Raw genomic sequence first — 17049 nt, forward strand, 5'->3', positions numbered from 1 at the left:
GGAGTGGAGACCTGTGGTGAAAGGGCTGGTGGCCTCCTCCCCCTGAGATGGCCTGGGGAGATGGCATTCCCTCAGAGTGGGACCTGGTTTCCCACTGGGCAAGGAGAATCGCAGAGCTGAGGGAGGTGTCACCAGCAGAGTGGGAGAAGCTAATGAGAGTTCCTGGCACCAGAAGCCTGGAGTCCAGGGGCCTCACATCTATACCAAGGCCCAGAGTCATCAGCACAGGGTGGCCTGATGGCCTACACCCGGGTGAGACCTGTCACACCACAGTAGACACATGGTAGAAAAAACCCAGCAGGGACCCAAGGATGGGTCTACCACCAGTTATAAAACAGAATGAGACATCTCACCAGGGCCAGCTTGGGTTGGGCCCCTCCACAATACCAGCATGGGAAGCAATCCCTAAAGGATGATAGATCAACCTTAGGGAGAAGACCAGAGAAAAGCAAGAGGAGAGACCCTGAAAGGCTGTTTACAAAGAGTTACTGAGATTGAAAACAAATTGTGACAGAGATAATAATGCCTGTATTTGGCTAAAAGCCTTGACTTGGACCAAACAAGCTGGAAAGCCTCTATTCTTACATTTATTCATTCAATAGACAGTTGTTGAGCACATACTGCATGCCAGGCAGTGTTCTAGGAACTTGGGATGTATCTGGGGACAAACCACACAAAATCTTTACCTATATGGAGCTTACATTCTACATGGTGTAGACAGACAGTAAAGAGTAAACAACATAATAAAGAAGGGAAGTATATATAGTATGTGAGAAAGTGAATGTGGAAAATGTGTCTGCCTCAAGAAGACTGAGCCTGAGAGCAAGACAGTGGTGAGCTACATGATGTATATTTCCCATCTGAGCCCCTACATATGCCAGCAGTGCCATAATACAATATAGACCCTACTCTCAAGGCGCTGACAATCCAACCTTAAGTGTATACAGTGAGCTTCATGGGAGCAAGAATTATGCCCTTTCCTCATTTAATAAGTATTTACCAAGCACCCAGTAAAATATATGCTAAGCTCTAGGCACTCCCACAGCACATATATAACAGATGCACACAACACACAAAATATTCACATAACTCACATAACACAATACACACATAACATACACACTCGCACACAACACAGCCATACAACATACAATATACACACAACACACATAAACACACATTCATACAACACAGATACACAAAAGCATACAACTAACACAACTCACACACTCACATAACACACACATCAAAGGCTCTGTGCTGAAGTAGTCTAACATGAAGAACCACATGACAGAGATGAAGGTTGATCTAACCAAATAAGCCTGTGAAAGTCAGCGAGCTCTAAAAACGTTGAGATCTCAGAGGGAAACTCCAACCAAGCGAGTTCAGGACAAAACTATTTGTCCACCTGAGTTTCCAAAGGAGCTATTACAGAGTCCTGTGAAGGGATTTCTGGCCATGAGAATGAGTTATAACTAAAATCCACCTGCATGACTAAGAGCTAATGGTCTGAGCCTACTACATAATTCCCAGTAAGACTTCAAACTCTGCCCCTGCTAGGCCGAGAAGGCCCCTGGCACCTGGTGTACCTTACATCTTTCACAACACCTGGGGCTTGCATGAACGTTACAGTTGCATTGCGAAGTTGTGTCACTGGGATTTCAGTTCCAGAACTTAATCTGATGCAGTTAAGTCTGAAACAATAACTCCCCGACATCACACAATTTATTTTCTAACTTTCAGCAGACCAAAGGAAGTTCAGTTTGGATTCCATAATAAATATTTCAACTTCACATGGGGGCACAAAGGGAAACCCTCCTTGGACAAAGGATATTTTTTAAATAGAGTAAGGAGCTTGTTTCAGTAAAGTATGCTTGGGTTATTAGAAAGAAGGCCCAATCTATCTTGAGCATGAGATTACGATTTTTACCATTACCCTCTGACAAATGTTTTCTTAGCCTCCCGAATTGTGTATTTATTTGGAGCAATATATATATATTATATGTTATCAATGTTCATATATATACCTTTTCTTGATACTTTGCAAACATCCTTTACAATGCCTGATGACTGATTTTGGTGGAAAACTCTCAGGAGGTAGCAGCCTTGGCACTTCTCCAAAGTCTTAATGAGTAAGGATATAACTCTTGAAACTCAAGTACTCGGAACAAAGTAAATGTTTTCTGCCCAGCAGTGTCCACCACCCACAAACGCCATTTCTGAGAAGCCCATATGAGGCAACCCCAACGGGCCATACAGACTTGGACACACCTTTAAATAAGCAATAAGCTGTCTCAAGTCCTCGAGTTACAAGGTGAGACTAAGCTACATTTAAAAATAACATGCCAGAAAAAACACGCCAGGAAAATGCCAGAAGAAAGAATAGAGACTCAAAGGCTGCAATCTGGGCCCAGAAGTAAAGAGAGATGTTGGAGGCTGTTTAACGAGCTGAGAAGTCAGAGGTAACTAACAGTAATATCAACCACTTTATTTTGTGACGTCAACAAGAGAGCTAAGCTAGAAACGTCCACGCACGGCAATGCCACACACAGCTTTAACCCATCGGAGAAGCCAGAGTGCCTCCAGCTCTGCTCTTTTCCAAATTTGCTTCATCAGCCTCAGTGTCCCCTCTGCCACCTTGCCAGGATGGCAAAAACACAAAGTGTTTATTGTGATAGTTGGTACATGGTAGGTGCGTTGCGTTGTGATTTTTGGTCCCCCAAAGATATGTGGAGAAGGGGTTAAAATTTCAAGTGTAGAGTAAGGAACTCTTCCCCATCCGAAACTGGTTTGATGAGAAAAGATGTGGATCTCGGACAACACTGACCAGCACTTAAAACCAAGATGTTAAAACTAAGACTTGTGCATATTTACTTTGCCGTGCATCTAAGACGCGTAGGGAAATAAGCATAATCTTGTAAAAGACTTTTTAAAGGGTTTTTAAAACTGTTTTAAAGCTGTTTTTTTAAACCTTTTTTTAAAGATTTTTTTTCCTTCCCCACTTATCACTAGATTCTTTCCAACTGGGTCAAACACATATTACAGTGAGATAATAAATTAACATGAGAACAGTAAGAAGCAGAAGTAAGAAACTATACAAGTGCAAATTTCACTTAGAAAAATGTAGCCTGGTCATTAACACCCTAGGATCAAGTGTGGAGGTTCTGCGACCATGATTTTCCAATTTCCCCCACTTCTTCCCCTGGGAGAAAGGGACAAAAAGGCAAATCCAGAGGTTCTGGGGACAATGACCTTCCTCCTCATTTTGGTTTAGTTTAGTTTATTATTTTATCTTTTTGTATCCTCCAGTGTCTAACCCAGTGCAAAGAACTCATTAAATACTTTTTGATACTTTAAAGTCACTCAGACAAAGTGATCTCAACTATAGGAATAGTGACGTCTCCTTCCCTTTTAGGCTTACTCACTAGCAGCACTTACAGACTTTCTTATAAATAAAATTCCCAAAATACATTAAGAGCATTTGGATGCAATAAAATTAATCCAGAAACATCATTTGCAGAAGTGTGTTACCCATTTATTCCAAAATCTGCCTTATTTTTAAATTTTGTTTTTGTATTTTGAAAAGAAGAAGAAGAAAAGCAGTTGCCATATTTACTTAAGAGTCAATACAGCCCCAAATTGTTAAGTAAATACTGTGCTAACCATCAAACCTCTACACCTAATGGCTGCACCTAACCTTCTCATATTCAGAGTTTCACTGGTAGTACTTTATTTTTTATTTTGTGTGTGTGTGTGTGTGTGTGTGTGTGTGTGTGTTTATTTATGTTTGAGAGACACAGAGAGACAGTGTGAGCAGGGGAGGGGCAGAGAGAGGGAGGCACAGAATCCGAAGCAGGCTCCAGGCTCCGAGCTGAGAGCACAGAGCCCGACGCGGGGTTCGAACCCACAGACCCTGAAATCATGACTTGAGCGGAAGTTGGCTGCTTAACCAACTGAGCCACCCAGGTGCCCCTCACTGGTACTACTTTAGACAAGATCATGGGGGTGGGAGGAGGGGGAAGTTCTTAAATGTCTTCCTCAGGAGAACTGCTGAGGAACGAAGGAAGCATTAGCAGTTCGAGAAAAGGCAACTGGAAGAGTCTGAACCACCGAATGCAATACACTTAACCTTGTCAGCGCAAAACTGACCTGTGTAACCTCCGTAGGCTTCTCCCCACCTTGTCAAAAAGGATGGTTAGACCAAAACACACTTTTTTTCTGAACGATCCATATTAACTGAATAATTAGTGCTAGACAAGGTCCTACTCACATTTTGCTTCAATGTTGGCAGTCAGAGCCTGTCACACAGTGTTCCTCACTAAGGAGAGGCCAGACCACTCCAATGCGGGTCCCTGGACAGGTGTCCCTGGACTCTAGCTTTTGCAAGTGTTTGCCTCCTCACCAACTTCCCCTGTTGCTACCTCTTTCCAGCCACAGAGAATGTCACTCTTCCTCCTCCAGCTCATGCCCTCCTCCAACCACAGGAATTCTCTCCCCCTCCTCTGAACACTTGGATTCACCCCTCCCTCTCTAATGGCACTGGCACGCCCCAATTTCATTTTGGATGAGTTCTTCACTGCTCTGATACTCAAGTTCTTAAAGGTAGACTCTTTCTCTAACTATAGCTTGAACAGAGCAGACGCTTGAATCTTTGCTAAATAAATAACAGTGGCTACATTTACACGACTAATGCCCACCATGCCTTAGAAAATTCCAAACACACTGACGGGATAGAGAGCCTTTGGTAATGCCTAGGGACAAGGTATTCTGGGAAATGGGTGTAAATCTATTTCCCCAGGAGGCAGGATTTGGCAATCGCTCTGGACAGCCTTGTTCCACCCAACTTCTTGTTTGCTCCGGTAATTTACTGAATCTATGGCTGCCTACATACCAGGTCAGTGGTTCTTAACCCACGTTATACCGGTGTCAAGGTATAATCACCTGGCAAGTTTTTAAAAATCCCTGAGCTGAGGTTGTGTCCCAGACCAATCACATCAGAACCTCTGATGGTGGGACCCAGGCATCAGCATGTTTTAAAGCTTCCCAGGTGATTCCGATACACGCCAGGACTGACGGCCACTGACTTAGACCATGGAGGATGACCCTATTCAGCAGACATATATTCTACTGTAAGCATGGAACCAAAACTGTGTGGTTCGCTAATACAGCAGAACCTGTTTTCTACACGGACCCAGCCTACTGTGGCCAGGCAAAGGAAGAGAACTGAGCCTCAGGGACTTACACACAGCAGGTTTCCCTAGAACAATAATTTATAATCTGGACATCAGTACATCAGTCCCAGACCAAAGGAAGTACCTGTCTCCACCACCCCTCCCCATAGCATTCTTTGCTTTCCTGTGAATGTAGTTTCTGTAGACTCGTCACACTCTAATACCAAAGTTCATAAAAATTTCGACTGGGAAAAAGAAGTTTAGAACTCTGATCTTGCTGTTAAGTAAATCTCAGAATTTGAGGTTGATGATAAATATTCAAGCATGGTGAGTGATATTGGGTGTAATTTCCCACATTATTACAATAGCAAAAATGGAACCTCCTCTTCTCCTTATGAGTCAGCTCAGTAACCCACTCTATTAATCTAGAGAAATGCTTAAATCTTGAGGGAAATTTATTCAAAAGAGGTAATCATGGTAAGTTCACATGAGATTTTTAAAATTAACTAAGTCTAAATACACGTTCTATCATCATTGATTATAACCAGGTATTTTCTTTCTAGGAAAGAAATCCCACAAATCTTTGCATTCCCAAAGATTATATGCATATGTGCATGGATATCAATATAATTGGCATATAACATTGTGTAAGTTTCAGGTGCACAGGTGTTGATCTGATGCATTTATATATTGCAAAATGATTACCACCATAGCATAAGCTAACACCTCCTATTTACACCATAGCATAAGCTAACACCGCCAACCCATCTCATAATTACTACTTGTTTTTTATGGTTAGAACATTTAAGATCTGGTCTTAGAAAATTTTAAGTACATAATATAACATATTAGCTATAATCGCCATGCTGTATATTAGATCCCCAAGTGTGTTAAGCTTATAACTGGAAGTTTCCATCCTTTGATCAAAATCTATTTCCCTCACATTTCTCCTCAGTCCCTGGTAACAACACTCCACTCTGTTGCCCTGAGTTCAGCTTTTTTAGACTTCACATGTAAGTGATATCATACAATATTTCTCTTTCTCTCTCTGGCTTATTTCACTTAGCTTAATGGCCTAAAGCTCCATCCATCTTGTTGCAAAAGGGAGAAATTGCTTCTTTCTCATGGCTGAAAAATATCCCACTGCACATATATGCCACATCTTCTTTATCCATTCACCTGTTGACAAATATTTGGGGTGTGTCCATATCTTGGCTATTGTAAATAATGCTGCAATAAACACGGGAGTGCAGAGATCTCCTCAAGATCCTAGTTCTATTTCCTTCAGATAAACACCCAGAAGTGGGATGGCTCAATCATGGTTGTTCTACTTTCAATTTTTTGAGGAACCTCCAAACCATTGTCAGTAATAACTTTACCAATTTACATTCCCTCCAACAGTACACAAGACTTCCCTTTTCTCTACAATCTTGCCAACACTTGTTATCAGTTATTTTTTTAATATACCGATTATCCTTTAATGAATGGTTGATACTATTTGTGAAATCAGGTTTTTCACACCTACTTCAGGTAGGGTCTGTTTAATCATTCCAGAGGAATATCTATCAAGTTAATTTGTCCCTTATTATTATATGTATCTCATCCATATTGATTTTAGTTTAAATATTATCTACTGACCATTTCAGAGGGTAGAAAATAACACCTACACATAATACCTGTTTTAAAAACTAGCTTACAGATAACATGTGCCAATTTGGATGATAAATCCATATCAGAGGTGGAAAAGGAGAGCCTTAATCAGATGCTTCATGTGAACAAACTTTGAAAAACAGCAACACTCCTGAAAATATGACTACTTCAATGACACCTTAAAAAGAATGATTCCATAAACCAGTGCTTCCCTTCTTCAAGTTCTCTTATCATTTCAGCACAACAAAATATGATGGATTTTGGGATTCCAACAGAAACATGTTTGTATCTGGACTCTTGTTAATCATTCACTACCATCTTGAGAAACTACTTGTTGTCTCTGGGTCTCTGTCTCCTTCAGAACAAATTGAAAGCAATAAAATCTGTTAAGGAACACAGGTAATGGAACACAGGGAAAAGCACCCAGAAATCATGGGAAGGAGACCGACCAGGGCAGCACAGGAGGGTGCTACACTGATGATATTTCCAGAATAGTGTGGCTGGTAGTCAGCGTACAACAAAGAGATCAAGAGATAAGCAAACGAAATCACAGATAACAAAATGTCTAACAAAAGGAAAGTTGCCCGAGGACTTCCAGTCAAGTTCTACCCTCTCACTAACTCTGGGGAATAGAAGGGAATAGAATTAGCGTAACCACATCAGTTTGGGGGGGAGGTGCACTCATGGCTTTGGAATGTGTTGGTTTTGTGGCCCATGTTGGAATATGTTGTTGGCAAAAATGACTGAGTGGCTACCGTCACCAAAAGTAACACTGCTTACCTCAGCCAAGAAGAGACTCACTGACAAGAGGTTTGGTGGCTTTAGAAACAAGACAGGATAATTTATAAGCAGGCTCATGTCCAATAATATCCCCTCAAACTATAAAAAGAGCAGACATCCACAAAAGATGCAAATATGCCATTCCTAGTTAATACTAGAACAATGTCATTATTCATTCACTGATTCCAAGAATATCTGAAGTGTTTGAACATCAAACTTGCTAAAATCCTTTCTGATATTTTAGTCTTTAAAGCAAACCATGCCATTGTTATGGACTGATTGAACATGGATATAAGAAAACCAAAAGCCTAAAAATCTAGGAATCCTAAAATATTTATTTCAACTATGATTGGCATAGACACATTTCAAATTTTACAAATAATGTTTCTGGACTTTTTTCTTTATTATATATCTCTTTTGCTGCCTTTTTTACCCATCCTTATCACTTGACAATCCCTTAGCCCCTGTTGCTTTCAACTGGACACTTCTATCTATGTTGGTTAAGGACCTAGAATTCATCGGAAGAATCCCTTCCTCTCAGAAGCAAACCCTGCCTTCTTTTCCCTGGACCAGGAGGAGAAGCTTCCTGAGCTTAAGTTAAGACACTGAGCTCACAGTCTTCCCATTTCCTACCTAGATGTTCTCCTGTCCATGGAAATCTGCATCCCTATATACCTCTTCAGGGCCAAAAGTTCCTGGAGTCTTCATTCCGGATGCCCCTCCACACACATACAGTAACCCCCACTCTGCTCTGGCTACAAATGACCAGTTGTCAGGCCTGAGTGCCCACCCAATCATTTATAGTTTGTCTCAGTCGCTTGTGTTTCTTACAAGATGAAGGTTCTTCTCAGCTTCGAGACTTATCATCAGGCAGCTGAGGGCATGGTTCTTCTATACCCCTTTTGCAGAGCCCTCCCAGCACCGTAAATACATAAGCAGAGTAGCCCCATCAGAATGGAACCAAAGGAACAGAGTGAAAGAGCATGTGTAGTAGAGAGAAACCTCTCCTCGGGGCCTTCCCCAGATAATAAAACTTAGTATTTGTGTTATTTTGGAGCACAGAAAGTCATGGCCTCAGTGCTTAGGGGATAGTCCCTTGCCATTCCTTGCCCACTCAGTGGTCTTGAGGAAAGCTCACTAGTCTTCACCTTTAAAGTTAGAATGATAACCCTACCTGCACCTCCAGAGAAGGATGTAGGAGCAGCATACACGTGGCCCACACCATAAGGCCAGAGTTCTCATCTGGAAGCCAAAAGAGGCAGGGCCCTTTTGCTCTTCCTTTCCTGCCTTCCTTTTAGTTGTTGAAGTTTGATTCTCTAGAAACCAGACTGTAAACTGCTGCACACTATCTAAATCTTTCTATTCCCCGCCCCCACCTCCTCTTCCTCTTCCTGGGGGCATCCAGTACAGGGCTTGGCCCAGACTGGAAATGCAATAGTGATTTGTGAAAATGATCAGTTAATTCAGCAAGGTGTGAGATAATGAAGGAGAACGGTCTTGTACGCTGAGTTTTATTTCTGGGGAGAGGTAGGATGTGTTTTTGTGGAACAACTCCATGGCAACGCTTGGGCAAAGCTTTTGTCACTTGTCTCACACACACAGGAATTCGGGGCCGGGCAAAAGAGCAAAGTGTCTTGGGTCCTAACTCTACCAGATATCAGACATGTTCACTATCTCTTGTGGCAAATGCGACTTCTCCCCATGACATCTACCATCCAGATGAGCATTTATAAACCACTTTATAGACTCTGTCACCATCTTTCCAGCCCATGACTGAAGGCTACCTGAAATTCAGAATAAAAGCCAATCTCTTAACAATGGTCCCAAATGCCCACCATGATCCACTCCCTGCCCCTGTCTCCAAGTTCATCTCCAACTGCCCTCCTGCATACTTGGCCAACCCTGTACATGTCTTCTTCTGTTCCTCCAACAGGGCTAGACATGGCAGGATACCTAGCAAGGCCTCAAAAAGAAATCACTGAGCAAACACAAACTTATGATCATGAACAGTTTTTAAAACAATCTCAATATTGCTACATACTTATTAGAATGACCGAAATCCAGAACACTGACAACATAAAATGCTGACAAGGATGTGGAGCAACCAGAACTCTCATTCATCACTGGTGGGAAGATGAAATGATACAGCCACCTTGGAAGACAGTTAGGCAGTTTCTTACAAAACTAAACATACTTACCATACAATCCAGAAACTGTGCCCCTTGGTATTTACATAAAAGAGCTGTAAATTTACATCCACACAAAACCTGTACATAGTTATTTATAGCAGCTTTAATCATAATTGCCCAAATTTGGAAGCAACCAAGATATCATTCAGTAGATGCATGGATAAATAAACTGGTACATCCAGACAGTGGAGTATTATTTAGCACTAAAAAGAAATGAGCCATTCAAGCCATGAAAAGACACGAAGAAAACTGAAATGCACACACTAAGTCAAAGAAGCCAATCTGTTGCTTGATTCCAACTACATAGCATTCTGAATAAGGCAGAACTATGAAGACAGTGAAAGATCAGTGGCTGCCCCGTAGATAGGGGGTAGGGGTGGGGAGAATAAATAAGTGGAGCACAGAGGGCTTTCATGGCAGTGAAAATACTCTGTGTGCAACCACAATGATATGTGCGTGTCATTATAGACCCGTCTAAACCCACAGAATGTACAACAGCCAGAGTGAACCCGGTGTAAACTATGGACTTTGGGGGGCAAAGATGTGTCAGTGTCAGTTCATCAATTGTAACAAATCTGCCACTCTGGGAAGGGAGAGTGTATTGATAATGGGGAAAGCTATACGTGTCTGGGGGAAGAATATAAATGGGAAACCTCTTTACCTTCCCCTCAATTCTGCTGTGAACCTAAAACTGCTGTTTAAAAATAAAGTCTAAAAAAAGAAACTACCATCATGACATGAGATATGAAAATTTTAAAAACAAGGAGAGTTAACATCTTCCCTCAAAAAGATCACAGAAGTTTAACAAAAACCAGTTGGTTAGCATACTCTGTTGACAAGGGCATGGGGAAACATTCTCTTAAATATTCCCAGAAGAAGTGTTCATTAGTATAAGCAGTGGGAAGTGGATAGACAATTTTGCAATACATATCAAAATCACAAGTGCACATAGTCTTTGACCTGTAATTCCACGTCTAGGGATTGAGCCAATAAACAACACATGTTGGTATTTCTGCAAAATAACACAGGTGAGGCTTATTCATTGCAATGCTGGTTGTAATAGCAAAAGACTGCAAGCAACTTAAAAGTCCACTAAAAGGTTAAAAATGCACCTCATTAGATGCATAGATGGACTAAGGTACAGAAGAGTGTACACCATTAGTGTGTGTGATGGTTAATTTTACATGTCAGTTCGACTGAGCCACGGGATGCCCAGATAGCTGGTTGAAAACTGTGTCTGGGTGTGTCTGTGAAGGTGCTTGTGGAAGAGATCATGATGTGTTTGAACTCAAAAAGCAGATGACCCTCCTCAGTTTGGGTGAGCATCATTCAATCCCTTGGGGGTCACAATAGAACAAAGAGGCAGAGAAAAGTTTAATCATCTCTTCTCGAGCTGAGACATCTGTTTTCTCTTGCTTTCCATGCTCTTTTTTCACAGGCCTTCAGACCTGGACTAGAATCTACACCTTTGGCTTTACAGTTCCTAGGCCTTAAAACTATGCCACTTACTTTCCTGAGTCTACAGCTTGTCGACAGCTGATGGTAGTTCTTCTCAGCTTCCATAACCATGTAAGCCAATACTGTATAATCTCTCTCTCTCTCTCTCTCTCTCTCTCTCTCTCCAAATATCCCAATTGTATGCTCAATTTTATATATAAAACCGATAGGTGTAACTCTTTCACAATGGCCCACATAGATTCAGAGAGAACAAGGCAAAGCACCCCACTTCCCTACAATCCCCAAGTGAGGGGATGAATTGGCTAAGTTTCCAGGCCCAACGCCTCCAAATGTAGCACTGGACTCTCAGCACTTTTGGTTGAAGAATCAACCACATCCACACTCGGCTGTCCAGACAGTGCAGCACATGCACTAGGAAGTTCAACGGACTCGATACAGATTGATGGGGGGTCTCTCATCACTAGCTCATCTCATTCCCTTTGGGCCAGTTGCTGAGCTTCTCATAGTCTCAGTTGGTTTGTTCCTTGAGCAGGTATAATGATGCCAATTTTGCAACATTATGAAAAAGATTAGACATAATGATGTAAGAATATAGATCAGCATGTGCTCCTTAGTGAGAACTCAATAAATGGCGGCTACATACTCAAATGAATAGCACAAACATCATCAGTGGGTCAGTGATCCCAAACCTATGTGCCATTCACTGTCTCTAGGATTCAGTCAGTCTGACCCTCACCAACCTGTGGACACTAAGTAGCACTGCATCACAGATCCCAGCTGTACACTAATGACTAGTGTGACTGGTCAAATCACTTCTCTGTACTTCAGCTTCTTAATCCACCAAATAAGATCATAACAGTGATTACCTCATACATGAGGTACTTAGAACCAGATCTCATAGAGAGTTAAGTGCTCTATGGGGTATTAGCCCTCATTATTATTTATTCAGTACCAAGTTCAAACCATCTCTAAGCATCAGTTTGGTTCTGATTTTAATAGCCTAGCACTGAGCTAGGGGTCAGAGTGGAACTCTGTACTCCCTGTAAAGCTTTTCATACTCACACCAAGCCCATGAGACTTACATGACTTCTATGATCTCCTTTTTCTTAGTTCTGCCCTTGGCTTGTATTCATTTGCTTAATATCCATTAAGAGCTTTCAAGGTTTGCTCAATAAAAATGGAAACCAACACATGAAATTAAACAAAATAATTAATTTCCCCCCAGAAAACCACATTTTCAAACTCTTCTGTGATTCCTTTTTGAGATCTTCCTTTCCCTGCAGAGTTGGGTAAAAATGTTCCTGGATCCCTTCTTTTGACTCACTCAAGAAGGCTTTGTTGAGCCCCCACAAGGTACCAGACCCCGGACCAGGCCCTAGAGAGAGAAGCACACATAAAACAAGTCCCGCCTTTGAGAAGGGGGAACTGAGCAAAGCAAGTGGACAATGCAGTGCAATGTAAGAAGGCTGGTGTATTGTCCTACATGCAAGTGAGATAAGGAGGCAACAAAATAGAAACCATCTTCAGGGGTGCCTGGGTGGCTCAGTCGGTTAAGCATCTGGCTTCTGGCTTCGGCTCAGGTCATAATCTCGCAGTTTGTGGGTTCGAGCCCTGCATCAGGCTCTGTGCTGACAGCTACCTCAGAGCCTGGAGCCTGCTTCGGATTCTGTGTCTCCCTCTCTCTTTGACCTTCCCCTGCTCGTGCTGTCTCTCTCTGTCTCTCAAAAATAAATAAGAAACATTTAAAAAAAAGAAAAAAGAAAAGAAACCATCTTCAATCTAAAGTATGTCCATATGCTGCTGGAATATACCAAATGCTAGGACTGAATCCACAAACCAAGAAATATGTCTCAACACACACACACACCCACATGCATGCACGCACACTCACAACACACACACTTCCCAAGTCTAGAATTAGAACACATTGCCAAAATTTCAGCATGCAGCTCTCCAAAACAACATACTTTATAAGGTAAATATATAAAAACACCTAACAGCTATCATGATAGTACCATTTTGTATTTTTTCCAGTTTTTCTATTCAAAAAACTTTTTTCTGTCTCATCTCTTCGTGTTCCCAGTACAGTCAATAGTGGGATGAAAAGTCAGTCCTTATCTTTAAATTTTGTAGACAAAAAGGAGGGGCGCCTGGGTGACTCTGTGGGTCAAGCATCTGACTTCAGCTCAGGTCATGAACTTGCATTTCATGAGTTCAAGCCCCGCATTGGGCTCTGTGCTGAGAGCTTAGAGCCTAGAGTTGGCTTTGGATTCTGTATTTCCCTCTCTCTCTGTCTCTCCCCTGCTCACACTCTGTCTCTTTCTTTCTCTCAAAAATAAATAAAGATTAAAAAATTTTTTTTAAGTTTATAGACATAAAAGAAATGAAATCATAAGACTGAATTTTGCCCTGGGTTGTTCAAATGGTGGCAATTCAGAGCAACAGCCTCTGACTCCCCACATGCTCAGCAGACCTGCTGAGTGACCACAAATGAGGTCAAAGTCCCCAGAAATTAGGTTGGCATAAGTTACTGTAAGAAATTATTGCTTTGATGTAAATAACCAAAAAGACAAGAGACTGAACTCAAAAGGGCAGTATAGGAAGCCAAAAGGTCTTACAAAGGGTTTTCTTGAGGCAAATCAAGACAACAAAATAGCCTTTGCCAGTTATTAGATCAGCAAGCACAGTAAAAAAAAAAAAAAAAAAGGCAAAACCCAAAGTTAGTGAAAAAAAAATGGCATCCATACAGTGCTAGAGGGAGTATAAATTAATAACACTTCCCTAGATTAATTTTGTAGCAGGGACCAAGAGATTCAAAAATGCTCATGCCCAGGGCCCCTGTTTGGCTCAGTCGGTTGAGCATCTGGCTTTGGCTCAGGTCATGATCTCATGGTTGGTGAGTTCAAGCCCTGCATCAGGCTCTGTGCTGACAGCTAGCTCAGAGCCTGGAGCCTGCTTCAGATTCTGTACCTCCCTCTCTCTCTGACCCTCCCCTGCTCACACTGTCTCTCTCTCTCTCAAAAATAAATAAAAAACATTAAAAGAAAATTTTTAAAAAATGCTCATGCCCTTTGACCCCACAGTTTTCCCTCTGGGGAACAGAGTCCAAGGAAATAATCAAGAAGAGATAGAGAGGTTAGTAAGTATGTTAGTTTTGTAATGTTAATAATAAAAAAGAAAACAATCCAATATCTACCAACATGGTTTAATAAATCCTCAATACAATGAGAGCAAACAACTTTTGTAGAAAGAAATTCACTAGCATGCCAAGAGGCTCACAATATATTGCCAAAAGGGAAACACTGGAAATAAACCAGCATGTACGGTACAAGGATGTTTTTCTTTTAAATGTAAATGTGCTCAGGGAAGAACATAAGCACCAAAATGTTAACAGCATTATTCACGCAGTGACAGGTTTTTATATTTCATCTTTTTTGTTGATTTATGTCCTTGATTCTGTATCTGACGGTGAGCGTGGGCCATGTGTGTGAATCTGTCAGTTTTGCAAGGGCACATTTTAGAAGCGAATCTCAGCCATTCCTCGACTACGCCTGGCCAGGTTTTCTCCTAAGTAAGCAAACAGGCATGTGCCCAGAAGGGGTTGAGGGATAGAAGATTAACAACTGCAGGTGGACTTGAGAAAGGCCCTAAGTGTCTCTTTAAATTCATCACCAGGATTAGGGAGATTTAAATCATTTCAAGAAGCGCTCCCTGCTCTTTCTAGGCTACATTTTCTCCTTCCGTCCCCAAGAGATCCACACGTTTCCAGCAAGCACAGATCCTTCCTTGATCCCTAGCACACCTGGTGGTCTCTGGCCTCCCGTGGAGGGGTGGCCCGATTCACAAACCCACTGGTCAGCAGCTGCACCCTCTGAAAACACCCTTCCTCACCACCCAGCTCCCCACGCCCTCCTGGCCACAGTGCCCACGAGCGTTGCTTCAGAGCACGGAGCTGTCTATTGAATTGAATTGAATGGAATGGAATTGAACGGACAAACCTCATTTTGCTCTCCTGTTCTTACTTCCTGTCTTTAATCTTCCAGATTCTATCCCATTTTCATATTCTTTCCCACAACAACACTACTGATAGGATTATGGAAGTCGAGGACATCCAATAAAGAAATACTGGGGGATGTTTATAATCTCTTTTGAGAGTATAAGGTCTTCCTTACAGCTCTGGGTGTAACCTTTGTAAAGCCTCTGGGGAAAAAATAATGGTTGTGCTTTTAAGATTACGTTTTAAGCCTTTACTAGGGGAAGTTCCTGCAAGTGTTGCCAGTTCAATACATTATAACTTTAAATGCAACCAATGGAAGTCTGTTAATAGTAATGCAACACCTTCAGCCAAACATTGGGCCTTTAAAACTGACAAAACTTAATGGAAAGCGGTAAGTCTTAATTCTAACACCAGCAAAAACATTTTTAAAAGATTCTCACCCTTCCCTTAAACCTCACAGTTTACCAAAACCCATGCAACCATTTATGGCCTATAAGTAGCATATAGTCATAAAATATATTTCCCAAATCATTCATAGTTAATCTTCCATACAGTAAAGCATACATTATCATGTGTGACTTTTTCATACGACTCACAGACACAGCTCAAAGTTAAACATGCCTACAGAGGCACATAACTCCAAGAAATCCTTAAAAATCCTGTTTTCAATGAACAGCATAACATTATCAGTTTTATCAAATTCCATTTGTCCCTTCTAAATACTTTCTCGATGTATAAATAAGTAAAAAGAAAAAGAAGAAGAAATACGGGAACAAAAACCAGAAGTTCAATTAATCATCTTACCATCTCCTTTCTTCATCATGGGGACATTTGGGGACAGCTGGCCTCACAGGAGGTGGTGACTCTAAGGGTACACCCACAGGGCTTCTCCCGCTAGATCAGTCAGCTGAGTCACCGTTGGTTATTAACAAAAGTGCATTTTGATGTCGGCTCTGGATAGGCTTGCTAATTCCTCTTTCCTCTCTCCAAAGAGTTTTGGGTCTGGTCTGTGCAGCGCCAGAGGGGACCTCACATCTTCTCAGCCGACCCAGTGGTACTGAGGCTAAAAGAAAGGAGAAAGACTCTGAGTGACGTGAGTGTCAGAGCCTACGGGGACTTTAATCCTCAGCAGTGACACATGTGGGGAGCTACGAACAGGAAACTCAGAGCTGGGCAGCCCGCCAGAATCATTCCGAAAACGTGCCAAACCCTTACGAAATACCCACACACTTTACTGCACATTCACCTCGAACACTTCACAAGGCCGTGTCTCTATCCTCATGTGACTTTGCGTTAGATCTAGACAAGGCTTGCCAGCATGTCCAGCCTATCACAGGTCCCGTCATCCCCTGAGGCAAGACCGGGACTTGGCTGGGAGTCCAACCTTCTCCTTGGGTTGCTGTCCTCCCAATCCTTCTTGTAACAATATCCACAAACGTGAACCTGGAGGACCTTTCATTTGGATCTTTGGATCTTTCAGCCCCAGCATCTCTTCGTGACGCCCCCATTCACCTGCCACATGCTCTGGGAACACAGCCAGCCTCTCTCTTCAGAGTGGGAGGTGGGAGACCACTGATCACCCTCTGGCACAGGGTGTCGGGGCCCTGGGACAGTGGCAGGCAGAGAGGATGAAGGGAGATGAGGGCTGTAGCCAGAGCCTCTGCCTTCCACCAGAGGCAGCCAGCTCCATCCAGGAGAGATGGTACTGTCTGTCCGGTTGTCTCCTTGCTCTCTCTCCTCTGCCCCTTCTATGCCCTGCATTCATGTTCCCAACATGACATAGAGTCCAGCTTTTCCCAGGGCT

At 42.2% G+C, this 17049-nt stretch overlaps 1 protein-coding gene across 3 annotated transcripts in view; it reads right to left on the reverse strand.

The window, feature by feature from the left end:
* The window catches only part of IL1R1 (interleukin 1 receptor type 1), a 70383-nt gene extending 54027 nt beyond the window's left edge, over positions 1 to 16356 (reverse strand). For all 3 annotated transcript variants that reach the window (XM_029937121.1, XM_029937122.1, XM_029937119.1), the window contains exon 1: positions 16050 to 16356. In XM_029937121.1, coding sequence (XP_029792981.1) covers positions 16050 to 16052 — 3 coding nt within the window. In that variant the 5' untranslated portion in view covers positions 16053 to 16356. The remainder of the gene's footprint in view (positions 1 to 16049) is intronic.
* Positions 16357 to 17049: the final 693 nt, after the last annotated feature.

Source organism: Suricata suricatta, chromosome 4 (assembly GCF_006229205.1).
Source record: "Suricata suricatta isolate VVHF042 chromosome 4, meerkat_22Aug2017_6uvM2_HiC, whole genome shotgun sequence".
NCBI lineage: Eukaryota > Metazoa > Chordata > Mammalia > Carnivora > Herpestidae > Suricata > Suricata suricatta.